The 15,063-nt window shown below is 38.3% G+C and overlaps 2 protein-coding genes across 2 annotated transcripts; both read right to left on the reverse strand.

Moving 5' to 3' along the window:
- Positions 1 to 575: 575 nt before the first annotated feature.
- LOC137176276 (NXPE family member 3-like) lies at positions 576 to 8,388 on the reverse strand. The gene is made up of 7 exons (XM_067582472.1): positions 8,266 to 8,388; positions 7,604 to 7,614; positions 6,917 to 7,394; positions 4,621 to 4,916; positions 3,379 to 3,449; positions 2,831 to 3,037; positions 576 to 2,737 (listed from the first exon to the last, which is right to left on the reverse strand). Exons 1-7 carry the CDS (start codon positions 8,386 to 8,388, stop codon positions 2,184 to 2,186), a joined length of 1,740 nt encoding a protein of 579 aa, XP_067438573.1. The 3' UTR covers positions 576 to 2,183.
- A 3,118-nt stretch (positions 8,389 to 11,506) lies between these two features.
- On the reverse strand, positions 11,507 to 14,740 carry LOC137175836 (uncharacterized). Its single transcript, XM_067581743.1, has 2 exons — positions 14,398 to 14,740; positions 11,507 to 14,272 (listed from the first exon to the last, which is right to left on the reverse strand). The coding sequence occupies exon 2, from the start codon at positions 13,058 to 13,060 to the stop codon at positions 11,996 to 11,998; it is 1,065 nt and encodes a 354-aa protein (XP_067437844.1). The 5' UTR covers positions 13,061 to 14,272; positions 14,398 to 14,740; the 3' UTR covers positions 11,507 to 11,995.
- Positions 14,741 to 15,063: the final 323 nt, after the last annotated feature.

A 15,063-nucleotide genomic window follows, 5' to 3' on the forward strand; every position in this document is an offset into this window, starting at 1 on the left:
GGATGCCTCACCCCATACTTCAGCTTGGTCTTCCGTAGCAGGTCTTTGATTTCATTGAAGGTGGCATGTTGCTGTCGTTGGTCAGCAGTTAGGTCTGGATAAATACTTAGCTTCTGGCTTTGGTTTTGGAGAGTACCTTGTTTCCCCCTTAATTCCCTCCTAAATTTACACTTAATGTATCTTATGTATTCAAATAACAGAGAGAAATTCACAAACTGAATGAGGATGTGTCAGCCGTATCAAAATAACCAGGATTTTTAGTTTTCTGTGGACATGTTTGTAAAATTGATTCATAAGCTTGGTTGGGTAATCAGCCCTTATGAGGCTGTAAATATGTTTGCCTTTTAATGATTGTGGATGCTAAGTGTTTGCGAGATGTAAACAGACATACAGTAGTGGTTAGTCTGGTTTGTCTATTGTTAAAGTCAAATGAGTCCTATTAAGTCTACTGAGTTTCAGGTCACAGGTTGGCTACTTTTATCTGAAAGAGTACAGCCATGATGTTCGAGAGATCTGACAATTCATTTGATATACTATTACATAAATATAACTTAAGCAAAATACACCACATTCCATATGGTTGTTCCAGTTGTAGTTTGTATATATAACAAAAAATAAAGAAAAGTGCAACAACTAAGAAATTACATTTCCCCACATTCCATGAACCCACAACCAGTAAGATATCCCAGGAAACATTTCATATGATATCCATAATTATGTCAGCAATAACATCTTGTTTAAATGAGATTTCATTTATCAGTATAGCATCAACACTCATAAACTACATAAAAAAATGTCTTTGTTTCTGCTATTGAGATAAAGGTAGATGTTGTTTAATATCAAGGCTGTTATTATACATTCCTAAAAAATTCATCCACTTGCAGTTTTATTCTCACTTGAGTGACTGTCAAGTGAAAGAAGTATCTCACCCTGCTGGTTAACATCAGTTTATGGTGTATAAACCATCCCATGAGTCATTTTGAGTCAAATTTACTTGTTTTGTTAAACTTTCTGTCAGAAAGAATGAACCCTTAGCTGTGTAGCTGCTCACTAAGCTACAATTAGCTGAAATAGTGCAGGCTAGACTATGTCTGCTTGTGCTGAAATAGGATACAGCCTACTTTGACCTTTTGGCCCTTGCAAATATCAATACTCCTCAGCTCTTAAGGAACCATGTATGTAGAAGCTTAGGCAAAGGTTAGGAGAGTATTATGGCTATAACAAAGGGGGACAAATATTCATTTGTTATTGGGATAATGTGTTATTAACTTTTACTGAAATGTTATTGTGTCTAACAAATCTATTCAATTAAGATCGTGTTGTAAACATAGGATGATTCTTGAATATTCATGTCTATTAATTTTTTACTCATCATACTATGAACATATTTGAGTTTTAAAAATTGAGCTGCCATTCAATGAATGATTATTGCATTTTATTTATGTATTTTATTTTAACTTATATTAATTTATTCTCCTGTCTTAACAAGTTTTGATCTGCATTTTTCAATTACTAATTTTTACTGCTTTTTGCAGTACTATTATTATTTAATGAAAATGTATTGTATATATACATTGTATTTGTATATATACATTATGGGAGCCAGCAGCCAATTAGCTTTGCTCAGCATTAAGACTTGAAACAGCTAGCTTGGCTCCTACAAAAGGTAACAAAATTGGCCAACCAGAACCTCTAACGTTAATTTATTAACATGTTATATCTCATCTGTACAGAAATCAAGGTACACTTAATGACAATTTGGGGTTGCCAGGCAACCAGCAGAGACTCCAGAAAGTCTCTGTGATGGGCCAAGAAATACAAACTGTCATTTTTATACTTTTGTTTTTGTACGGAAACAAACAACATACAATGTGTGTTAGTAAGCTTTAGAGGTGCTTATAGGCGGCTTTAGTTACCTTTGGACAGAGCCAAGCTAGCTGTGTTTCCAAGTGTTTCCATTATTTCTGCTAAGCTAAACTTTTACTATTAAACTATTACAACTAAACTATACCATTTATCATAGACAAACTAATTTAGAACCAGACCTCTGTATCAATATTGGTGAAAAATAGAAAAATGGTAGAAAATAGTAGGTGAATTTCAGCACCTGGCAGAAACACAGAAACATGTAGACTCAGCACAAGTATGTGAATTCACATTCCTTTCCCCCAACAAATACACATCTAGCTGCCCTTTTGAGGGCAGATGTAGGACAAAACAACATCAATGATATTCTTAATAATGGGAGGTTGTGGATGGAGGTTGTGTGGCAGGTGGTGGGCCAAGACCATCTCCCAGACGTCCAGCAGATGAACATTCAGTCCTTTGAACATGGCTCTGAGCACCTTGTCACGCTGCAGCGAGTACCAGTCGCTATTGGTCAGTGCTGCATCAAGCGTCATAGTTTTGGGGTTTGCAGTCCGGATTAAAACCAATGTGCCTGGAGCCCTGTCCAGCAGCCGCACTACCGCCCTGCGGATGCTCTGCAGCCGCCGGATGTAGAGCTCGATGGGGAAAGTGCTGAAGTGTGCCCAGATGCCAAAAACTACAATGGTGTTGGTGCCTCCAACTAAATGGTCTAGTTCATTGGCAATGTAGTGCAGCTCGATGGCTGGGACACTAATAGAACGGACAGGGGGACCGTGGAATCGGAAATTCACCAAAATGTTGTTTGCGTAGTCTAAAGCCATGAAAGGTCCAACTCGAACTGAACTGTGCAGATTAAACTGCTTGAGATCTAAAAGTATTACAAAAGGAAAGAATTAGGACACATTAAGCTGCAGTATGAACAAAATCAAACCTTTGCTAGAGATTTCTGTTGATGAACTACCTGGCAGTACTGCATTGAGATGTTCAAACCACTGCCTGATGGTAGAGTCTCCATACAGGTGGACGACCTTGCCTTTCAGACACTGACTGATGGCAGACGATGTGTTGAAATGGTGGACTTTGGTGCCACTTAATGCTTGCCATGCACCCTGGTAGTAATAGCCAACAGGTCCAGAATGCACAATGCTGCTCTTCACCTCTGGTTGATCTGAGAAGAAGTTAGAGGATAAGGGGGGAAATATGTGGTATAAGAAAACACTTATGGCTTATCTTCTTTCCATAATGACTAGATGTACTGCTATCAGCTAACACTTTTGGCCTAGTACTTTGTGCTCCCATCGCTCTTCAAAAACTGGTCTGAATACATCTCTATAGGAGAATGCGATCTAGAACAGAGTGGTAAGTTGTTGTTTTTTTTGTTTTTTGTTTTTACAAATGTTCATTTCTCTGACTGGTTTACTTCTAATAATCTGTACAACATTCAATTTTGAATTATGATTACTAATGATATAGGCTGTGGTGGTGGTAGAAGTAAGAATTGTGCATTACCTTTATTTTTTGGCAACACGGTGACACTAGCAGATCCTGAAGCTCGAATGTAGACTTTCATGTTGACACCACTGAAGAAAAGCATGCAGAATAAAATATCTCTTGCACACATTATAACACTAACAACATAAAACACAAGAAAAGAATACACCATTTTAAAATCATTTCATGAAGTTACAACTAGAACAATCAAGCACTAATATGGGAAACAACTACTTGGAAGTAAATATTCAACATTTCATAAAACCTAGCCCATAAAAATCCATTTTTTTAGAAGTGAGTTAAAGCTGTTGTAATTCATGTCATCATACGAACAATGGGTCTAAAGTGAAAATTTATTTCACTTTGCACTTTTTTCTGAAAAGACCACACCCAAAATAAAATGTATACATTTACAAAAAACAAATGAATCATTACAAATAGTATCCATTAAAAAAAAGAAAGTCAACTAATGTGATCCAGTCTGAACTGGTTTGGAAGTAGAAGTCCCATTAATTTTTCCCAAAGACAACATTATGTGATTCACAGTTGGAGCATTTCTACAGCTTGGATTGGAATGAAACTCTCCTGGTTAAATAATCAGTAAAAAACAGAATTAGAAAATATCTGGTCCTTTGATAAAAAGTCAAAGGCACAAGCCCTAACTACAACTTCTAAGGTGCATTTCAGCAAGAAACATCCAGTCACCGATTCTATTATGTACAGGGCTAAAAGTGGATGGAATCAAATGATTGCAAGGTTCAGAAACCTGAAAAGACAATCTGCAGCTTAAATCAGTTCAGCTTTAAATTTTGGGTCAACTGTTGATAAATTCAGGAACTGTGCCACTATGTTATTTCAAGTGCAATGACAAAGTGTTTCAAATTGGCTATCACTCTGATTTACACTTCTGACTGGCTTCTTCTCCATAGCAGCTGCAATAGTGGGTCATGGGTATTGTACTATTTTGAGTCGTCCACTATGCAGAAATGATGGACAAAACATTATTTCTCAGAAACTAAAATTGGTGGCCATAACTTAAACCTATAGGATCCTTCATTTATCTCGCAGTGACCAATGTAAATACTGAAATACAGAATGGGGAAAAACACATCCATTCTATTTCACTTTGTGTTATCTTAGACTGTAAACATCTCTAGATTCAATCTTAACAGCTTCTAGTTACACAATTTTCCACCAAGGAGATACATAAGTAACACTTTGAAAAAAAAAGAAGCCAGTCTTGTCTTTCTGCCCACTCACCTTCGAAAGAGCTTCTCCTCCTGAGCCTTGAGCTGTTTATGAAACCCACCATTGTAGTTGGTGATCCTGGCGTCACAGCTCAGCTTCTTTGGCTTGTAGCAGAACCACGGCTCACCTGTAATGAGGTCAGTGTAGTTGCACAATGGCTGCTGGGTCGGACGCAGGCAGACATTGCAGGTGGTAGTTTCAGAGACTGAGCCTGACCGAAAGACACTCCCGAAATAAATCCTATCTGGCTGTTCTCTGGTCAGCCTGTGCAACACTGTGACAGCCTCACTGGGGTGAACCAGTGTCACCTGATAGAACAGAAAACCAGAGTTCAAAGTTCAACAACCATTACTTGGCCTTTGTCAAAGCAATAAAAACAAAAAGAGTGAACACCACTAAAATTTGCACACTTTGTTTCAGGTGTAAACCAGATTGATCTCCAGATACTCATGTTTAGAGAACTGATCATTAACTAAACCCCTCCCCGAGCAGCGATTGTCCAATTATAGTTTAGTAACCATAACTAGGCACAGCAGGTCTGTCAATCTTTAGATTTCTCCACATCGTGAAGTGGTGTGCATAGGGTTGAAGTAAGATCAATACCTGACATTTAAAGAGTTTGCAGGGTGTTCTCTTTTTTAGCCTCTCCAAACACAAAAATATGAAGAGCAAAAGTGTAAGTTTTAGTGTGTTTGTCTGCTCTAACATAATCTGCAAATGTTAGCATGTCTGGCTACTACCTACAGAAGTAATCCAATGTTACCTCCAAGGACAAGGAGCATTTCATACTACATTATTTTTGGGGATTACAAGTTACATTAAAAAAGTCCACTGAATGAGATGCTGGCTGTAGCAAAGCCTCCCACTGATATTTAGTAATTTCAATATCTTAGTTTGAATATTTTGCCTGCAAATTCCATATTCACCACAGACAATTATGGCATTATGGCGGGAATTGACTCTTAAAAAGAAAATCTTGACTAGGATCAAATTTGCAGAAATCTCAGAGAGAGATATCTCAAAATCTAGACACATAATGCTGCTCTATATCTCTTACCACCAGCTGGGTATTGGAATAGATTACACAACACTATCAATAACCTTGTTTGGAAAAGAAATTCTCCAGAATCAAATACTACAAGGAATGCAGGTGGTCAGAACTGAACTAATCTCAAATTTAATTTCTGGGCTTTCACAAGAGCTTTGAACTCATGGCTTAATCCTGAGAAATCCTGATTGTTCCTTGTGATGTTGGCAGAATATCCTTGTTAATGTCACCTAAGTATTCCTCTTTTTAACAGTTATGCCATCACTGTGGGGTGGTAAGACTTTAACCTTTCCCCACTGGTCAGAGAGAGGTACTCATGTTCTCAACAACATTATACATGACAACAGACTCCAAGCATACCAGGACATAAAAGATGCTTATGGTCTGCTCGGTTCTGCCTTTCTCTTTTACCTTCAACTGAGATCCTCATGTAATGCTTATGGAGTACCCAGGGCTCTAAAATGAATGATGAACTTGTTTCCAAATTTTACTATGTGTAATATTTATCAAAGACTAGAATCTATTTCATATCAGTTGATCCAGAGTATGGCACAAAAGCTGGCATACTTTTGCCCAAATTGCTCAAATTGCCCTAAGGGGAACTCCAGGAACACAGATATGATGTGGCAGTGCAAGGAGTTCTAAGAAGTCTACACCTTTTAGTACTCAATGGCATCTGCCCTAACAATCCTTGTCAATAAAAATGTCCTTTTCTCCTGCTCTGCTTTTTTTAAATGATGGTACAGGTTTAGATGCATCTGTTTCTCTTTGCTGTATTATGTTAGTTAGTTTATATGCTGTCAATAAATTGGTTGACACTCGATGGAAGAGACGGATGTCTCAATATGTCAGTGGAACTCAACACTCTTGGATATACTGAATTTCAAAAGTTCCACTGCCATATTAAATGATGTTAAACAAGATAATATTTCTTTTCTAGATAGTGCTAGAGACCAGATCAAATCTTTGATTGCTGAATTGGTTTAGCACTTCTCAATCCTGTGCTAGCAATCGAATCTGGACCATGGTAGAGTAGTTATCTTGATTTTGATAAGAATTATTGACAGCATACAGAATAATCCAACCACTGTATGAAAATAAAGGACCCACTGTTTTGAAAATTGCTGCATATGTGTCATGCAAGAACCAAAAGTTGACAGGCTTAGCAACAGTAACTGAGGGGGGTGGGGCTTAGCTAACGATCAATGAGAAGATAGACTAATGTCACAATCACATTTAATACAATAGTTTTAGCATCACCTCAACCTGTGCGCTTCCCTCCCAGAGTAAAGAAAATACAGCAGAGTAGGAGCCATTGAGATGATCCAGCACTTTCCCAGCCACACCTGCACCAAGTGCTCGGTTGTGCAGACGGGCAAGTAAGACATCTCCCCCAGACTTCTTCGGACGGCCCTTGAAGTCATACGTTTTGATCATAACTTCCAGCTGATCCCCTACATGCCACTGTCGTCCACCCTTCTCAGGGAGAATAGTAAAGGTGCTGTGGGCAGGATCAGTGGTCTGCTCCAGGGAAAGAGGAACTGGCAAGGATGGAGTTTCAGGCCAAGCAATGGAGTCTAATAGGAGGCGTTCCTCCAGAGCATCTTCAGGGGACCGCGGCTGGAAGCTGCAGAAGCGGCGCTGCAGGTGAGGTCTTGGAGCAGGGAAGGTGGTGATCACCTTATGCTGAAACTGGCAGGGGGTCAAGAGATTTATGTGACAAAGATATATAAAAAAACTTTATAATGTAAGACAAATGAACTAAATGAAACAAAAGGATTTTTTTTCCTGCCCCACACCAGAAAATAACTGAATATTTGAAGGGTTTGATGAGAGAAGCTGATCAAAGACTGAAAAAAGATGTAAAAGCTAAAGGGAGGAAAACTGCAGTCAGAATATCCTTACATTCCATTTCAGTAACAACTGTAGCAATAATTTAAATATTACTTTTCATATTGCTGTCGACAGTTACACAGGTTGATGAATTTAAGGTTCATTTTTCCTCCTTTTTTTAAAAAAAAATCCTTCTTAATGAATTTTTAGATGCGGACAATGTTACAGTTCAATTATGATGTTAATATTTAACACAACTGAAGTGTTCATACTAGTTATTCTGGTGAAAGACTAATGTAGTTAATTTTCCTCTTCATATAAATCTTAAAAGTGAAGGTACAAATATAATGTTAAATTGGTCTAATACTGGTACAATACTCTTTCTATGCATTGGGTTTTCATTGTGGAATTATTTGTTTCCATTCCAGAATGGTGCAAAACAAAAAAAAACATTTCTGCACTGAACCCATGAAAAGCCAACAATGAATTGATCCTACTAACAAGTATTATCTTTGTAGCAAAGGTCTGTTATATGTGGATCGTTCCTCTGTGCAATAGAGCTCAACTGTGGCCCGAAAAAAAAAATCAGTGGCCAAACTGTTGCACTGAGTGACATGTTTTTTTATTACCATTATCATGGGCATTGTTTGCAAATACTGATGAGGAACATTACTGTTATCCAAAGCCACACTGCATATGAAAATAATATCCTGAAATGAGACTATTTCAAACAGGGTCCACCCTTCAAGCAATCCCACTCAAGACCAAATTCTCACCTCCAGGACGTCCATGTTAAAAAGCAAAAAGATGAAGACAAACACAGCCAGGAAAAGGAAGATGGCAGCAAACTTCGGACAGCAAAAGCTGACCACTGTTTCTCTATGACCTCTGATCTTCATGATTGGTGATCAGTCCTGATCTGTGACCACAGTATGACAAACAGTGTTAAGTGACACTTTGTTTAGCTGTATTTTTGTAATGATAACTTGCAAAAACTTAAACCCACAGTGCGGGACTTTAAATGAACGCTCATTACATTCAAGCCCTTGCCAAACGAGTTCACACAATGCTGATTAAACCTATCACCACCAGATTAATCTGTCTGTATGTCACAGTGTAGAGTTTTTACATCTCATGTCCAGGGCGCCATTCCCGTGCTAGCTGTCTGTTTTTGTACCGGTGGACCGTAAAAGCATATACTTGACATGATCTCTATGCAAATAGTGTGGTATGTTTGCCTTTCAATCATTTCTACTAACTTAATCCAGTCACCCAGGACAAGGCCACAATCAAAGTCAGCAGCATTACTCCCTTTGCAGTTTAACATGAGGATTCATCCCCAAGTGGCCAAGTCATTTACCCGTTGCACTATAATGTAAACACTTATAAAGTAAATACTGCTGCAGTCTTTTGCAATCTACAATTTGAACATCTACAACGCCTAATGTAAACATTCAATCAACAGTTGCAGTGACATTTAGGTCATAGACTTAAACTGTTATAATGCCACTGCAGATACATGCCCAGGTTGTATCTGTCACTCAAATGTTTATTGTTATACAGGTTTACTAACCAGAAAATAATTGCACATTAGGTGTGGTGTGGGAAAAAATCTTTGGCCTGACGTGGCGGCCCACATGTGGAGTATTAAACAGACAAAAATATTTTGTTAATTTTATTTTCAGCTTTTGTATCACTAATAAATAACAAATAAATGATAAATAAATACATAATAAATTACTACTAAATGACTGCAGTTGTAGTCTAAATTTACACATAAGTTATCTTATCAGCAGAGAAGATCTGTGAATCAGGATGTGTCAGCCGTATCAAAATCACCAGAATTTTTAGTTGTCTGTGAACATCTTTAGACTTTATTATATAATTGATTGGTTGGGTACTGAGCCTGTTGGGAGGCTTTAAATACGTTTGTCTTTTGGACTGATACTGCATGCCGAACGTTTGCCAGCTGTAAACAAATATAGTAAACAGTCAAATTCAAAGTCTGAGTTTCAGGTTTCAGGTTTTTTACTTTTTTTTACTTATCTGAAAGAGTACAGCCATGATGAGAGAGAGATCTGATAATATATTTGATCTAATGTGCTGTATGCTTCTGCATCTTTTTATGCACAGTTCTGAGTTCTGAGTCTGAAATATGTAAATAACATGAAAGTACAGAAATATGCCAGGAACAAAGGGTTTCTGCTGCAAGTTACAGTAGTTAAACTTGTTAAAACTATGAAAATGGTTAGCAGCCACATTTAGTTTTCACAATGTGTATGGATTAAAGCTTCAAATGTCATCAAATTCAATCTAAGCATACAAACATTTAATAATCAACATTTAAGCATATCATGTGTCTTACCTCAGCAGAGATTCATTTTGAGAGAACACAGTAAAGCCAGTGTTGGTCTAGGAGTGTATTTTGCTGGTTTGCAGGAAATCTGATTCTTCTTTTTGTCGCAACAGTTGCCTTAGTGGTTTTGATTTTCATAAATCTGCCCCTTTTGTCCTTATATCCAGCCACTGTTTACTTCCCCCTGGCCCATTCATGGCCCAGTATGAGTATTCTGTCGATCTTCACCTGCTCGCCAAATGTCCTCCACTCAGCTGTTCTCGCTTATCTGCCTGTGAAATGCTAAGTATGCAAATATACATACATTGAATCCTGTTTTACCTGTTCCTGTTCTCCTTTACAATGTCTCTATTTTTGTGTTTGTCAGCCTGCCTGTAGAAACGCCTGTTTGTAGTAGTAATTGTTGTAGAAGAGAGCACTCAATAGAATGCCGATTTCTGCCAGGTGTGTCTGGGAGTATGTGGCTTGGGAACAGGAATTGCAGGGTACACAATGTTCACACTGTATAAACTTAATTAGATAATCATCTTGTGCACACAAGATAAAAACTTGTTCCCACATCATATTAACTTGTGCGCACAGGATAAAAAAAACAACCACCTTTTGGGACTTAAGGGACTCCGTAACAGCAAATTGATTATTCAAATAAAGCAATGAATGCCACCATGTTTCAAACATACTTGAGAAATCAACAAACTATTAAAAGCTATCAATGCAACTTACCCCCGTGGTCTTCAAAGCATAGGCCTAGCATGCCTTTACTGTACAGATATTAACCCGTTCCTACAAGATAATTATCTTGTATGCACAAGATAATATATTGTGGGCACAAGATAAAAAAATATCACCTTTTGGGACTTTAGGGGCTCCATACAAACTTCTCAATTTAAACATTGTTATTTATTTAGAACATTTTGTTGTAACAAAAACAGGGATTTATTCATTTCTTTCCCACTGCAGTGAAAGAGCAGGAATATTTAACAATACAACAGTGTTTGTATTCTCTCTCTGTTCAGGTCGATTGCATTTTGGATTGGATCTGTTATGTTTGCATTTTGGCTCTAAAATTGTGTCACGTGACTGTCAAGTTTCTGTCTGCTCAAACAACAAAAATGGCTGCCATTCCTTATATTCTCAGTGGAAAATGCAATATTTTAAAATAGTTTCAGCATTAAAGTGCGTTTTGATTTCTAGCGAGCAATGTGCATTTTATTTTCATAATCTTTGTATATGATGTTTAGTTTGTCAGTTATTAAAAAGAATTTTGCAGGCTTTCTATCGTTGCTATGGGGGTTGCTATGGACGTTGCTATGGACGTTGCTATTGCTGAAATTAAGTAGTTGCATGTTGTTTGAATCATTGTCTTTACGTTGTATTTATCTGAGTTATGTTATTTGTTTTATTTTATGTAACTGTTTGATGACGTTCTTTCAATAAAAAACATCAGTTTTAGAGCACCCCAGGGATGAATTGAATTTGAAATCCAGAATTTGAAGCTTTGCAACCGGCTGACCCGAGGGCCCACCCGGAAATATTTTCCTCACTGTCACCGTGTTAGTTTTCTTTTAATGATAACTTTAATTTCTTAACACAAAAACACGAAACTGTCCTTGATAACTCAACAATACGATAGTTTAATGTTATGGCCAGAAATAGTGCTCTTCTTGGCAACAGATCAGTTCAAACTGCTCTGAGATCAGTTCTAATTGCAGTTAATCTACTGCAATTGTTAACATATTGGTAAGCATTCAAGAGGCCGTTTAATACATGCATGATGTGGCTTAATAAACGTTTTGAATCCACAACAAATAAGCTCCTTAAATACAGTTTGAAGTGCTGCATAACTCCTACTGACACTAAACACCAACCCAAGACCCCCCTAGACTAGGGGAGAGCAGGGTGAGTTAAGCCAGTTTTTACTTGAGGCCTCTTTAAAGTGAGAGCATGACAGTAATGTCTTCAACTAAAATAAGTACATATATTTCAGGATGTGGTGCATCCCTGGGAATAATCACTTTATATCTAAAATAAACACTTTTCAAAATATGACTTTCCAAAAAAAAGTGGTCTCTTGGCTCAACTGTCAGAACAGAACAAAATCAACATCAATTCTCCTCACAGGACCAGGCTACTACTCAACATCCCACTTGTCAATGCTGCAGGGGTATATGAATATGAAGTTTTTGCGATCTAGGCAGTCTCTTGAGGACATCACTTCCAGGGATGAGTCCTTCATCGTTCTCTTTGAATGTGAAGGTGGGCTTTCCATCCACAGAACTCCCACGACTTTGTCTCAGAAACTTTGTACTGATGTCAGCTCCCTCAACCTTCTCCACGGATCCAATGTAATTATAGGATTTGTTTTTACCCACAAAGTTCACAATGACAAAGTCACCAGCAGACAGATTCTTATCACTATCATCATCACTCAGGTCATCTTCTGAACTATCATAGTCATTGGTGTTGTAAACTGAAATGTTTATGTCACTTTCCTTTGAGCTACTGTAGTCAACAGATTTCTTCTTGGATTTGATTTGTTTTGACCCTTTCAGAGCCTTTTTCTCCTCTTTTTCAGTCTTTTTCTTCTCTTTTTCGGTCTTTTTATTTTCTCTGTCATTGGTTGCCTCCAGCTTTTCTGGTGTGTCGGTCAAGATTTTTGTTTTTACTATCTTCCTTTTCATTCTAGGTTTGGTTGCTGTGGCTTTAGGGAGGGGAAGTATGTCTCCTGGAGACACATACCCCAAATGGGCAGGAGAACCAGTAGCATCACTGACAGACGAGTGTTCAGGATTCATGATTCTGTTTAATGGTTCAGGCAGAGTAGCAAGTGGCTCGTCTGGGTCTGGAACTGCTGATGAGCAATCAGAACTCATGGCATGGGTTGATGGTACAGACAGGTCAGCACAGTTTGATGGCTCCTCTGGGTTTGATCTGTCTGTGACCATGGATGGGGCATAATCTTCATCTGGAAAAATATCCCTGTTGAACGGGAATATGCCTGTAATTTTGAATCCTGAGATGATGTTCCTTGGTGTCATTGCAGACATGAATGCTTCCTTCACAAGTCCTGGAATGTCATAAATTGTTGCGGTTTTACCAGGGTTTGTACGCATCCAACCATCCATGGCTCTATTGTAGTAGGTCCTCAGTGGTCCATAGACTGTTTTGTCTAAGGGTTGTAAGCAATGGGAGGTGTGAGATGGCAGAGTGAGCATGACAACACCATTTTCCTTTGCAGTTTTCACAGCCTACAGTGAAATGTGAGATTCATGATTATCAGGAATCAGCAGAACTAGGTGATCAATGGAGCAGTCTGTGCAACTTATGAAGTGCTGTTAATGTGGTAGGCCTAGTCTATAAATCATGTTACCTGTCCATCACTGAAGTGAGGTTATCAAAGAACTCCCCCACATTGTGCCTATTAGAGGCAGTGGCTCTTCTGAGGAAGGCTGCTTCAGGAGTGCGGCATGACAGATGGTGGTGCACCCTAAAACTCATGAACCAATCACGTCCTAGCAAAGGCTAAAAGTTATGGTTTATGGTCATTTTTTAATTTATCCTTTATTGAACCATTGCAGTTTACATTGAGATTTACATAACAAATTCAAGCTATAGTCTCTGAATAAATTCCAGTCATTTTGTGGGTGCTTCTCTATATGCTAGCCGCAAGGTGATGGTGAGTATTTCCTGGGAAAATAATTATTAATATTACTTATTTTTATGAATGCACACTTAGACTAACCTGCTTATTCCTCTCTGATCCAGCTTGCAGGGACATCAATGTCATTTCGTTGTGTCAACTCAAATGCCAGTTCACGACATTTCATGGCACTTAGACTGTGAAACATTGCAGCTAGATTTTTTATATGTTCTGCAAGCTCTGTGTCAATTTCTTCATCGAAGACTTGATTGGCATGTCCTGTTCTCCTATACCCTGTTCTTTTTACTTCTCCTAGTCGTTTCATATCCATGTATCGCTTTAAAGTCATCCTGTCGATCTTCATGTCCCTTGCCACCTGACATATGGACTTCCCTTTCTGTACTCTCCCACTGCTCTGTCCAAATCCACAAGAGGAGTTGAAGCCCTATCTGTCTTCCGTTTACAGAAGTGTGGCATGATGGTTTTTGGTCTAAAATTCAAAATTAGCTCTGGTCGTGATATCACTAATCACTTGCTATGTTGCAGAGGGCTGGTTAGCTCTGGTCATGATATCGCTGGTCGCTTGCTGTGTTGCAGAGGGCTGGTTAGCTCTGGCCCTTCTTGTGAAAGGATAACTAGAAATCTGCTGTGTTGATGCAGTTTGGGTTCCCCTGGCCCTTGTAGTCATACAGTGACTGGTCTGACTCACAGTGGTAGTTCTGTGGTCACTAGATGCTGATGTAGTGTTGACGTCCACACAACTGTCCTCTGAATCTGTGCTGTCAACCTAAAACACAACAAAAAATATGTATTTAGAAAATGTTGGGGTTAAGCCCATTGTCAAACCATGAAAACTGTTTGCTCCAATTGAGATAGAAACACACTGTTTTATATTATTTTTAAATAGCTTACCAGGAATGGAAGTTTGCTTGATGGCCTAATGTACCCGGCCTTTGATCTGAATACCTTGTGAATCACAAAGCCATTGAGTTCCTGGTCCTCATGCAACTTTGGTGAAACCAGTTTGTGTCCAAGTCATCAAAAGACTACTGAAAAAATAACAAGAAAAAATAGAATCCAATATCAAAACTGTCTGTCTGTAGCAATCAACCTATGAACTATGATGCAATATTTTAATAATCCAACAATATAATATCTGTCCTTGAACGTTTCTCTTATCTCTGCAATGACCATCCTGCAGCCCCACATTTTCTTCATTTCAAATGCACTTAAAATATAGCCACTTTCATGAAGCCTTCTTTTTGTTTAGTGCTTGCAAACTTCATCCCATGTGGAATTGGGTTAGAGTACTGTATGATATCCCTGTTGAAGGTAGGGGGATTTGGGGCAGTAGGCCTAAAAAAGAAAGCCTTATCATTACATTTAGTCATTTAGCAAACACTTTTGTCCAAAGCAACTTACAATCAAGACAAGACAATCAAACATTTAGAGGACAGTTACTCAAAATAGCCTCGTCTCAGTACATAATGCATTACATCAGGATTTTTCAAAGTGTGGGAAAGTGAGCCTCCCCTCAGAAAACAAACAAACAGCTGCGTCATTGCTATACTGTATGTT

Source organism: Thunnus thynnus, chromosome 23 (assembly GCF_963924715.1).
Source record: "Thunnus thynnus chromosome 23, fThuThy2.1, whole genome shotgun sequence".
Classification (NCBI taxonomy): Eukaryota; Metazoa; Chordata; class Actinopteri; order Scombriformes; family Scombridae; genus Thunnus; species Thunnus thynnus.

Bases quoted from the DNA above. Each gene is read 5' to 3' on its own strand.
- LOC137176276 (XM_067582472.1), bottom strand. From the start codon at position 8,388: ATGAAGATCAGAGGTCATAGAGAAACAGTGGTCAGCTTTTGCTGTCCG. The intron at 4,917-6,916 runs GTGATGCTAAAA...CTGTTCTATCAG, and splicing joins AGGGAAGCGCACAGGTTGAG to GTGACACTGGTTCACCCCAG. The intron at 2,738-2,830 runs GTAGTTCATCAA...TAATACTTTTAG, and splicing joins TCTCAATGCAGTACTGCCAG to ATCTCAAGCAGTTTAATCTG.
- LOC137175836 (XM_067581743.1), bottom strand. From the start codon at position 13,060: ATGCTCACTCTGCCATCTCACACCTCCCATTGCTTACAACCCTTAGAC.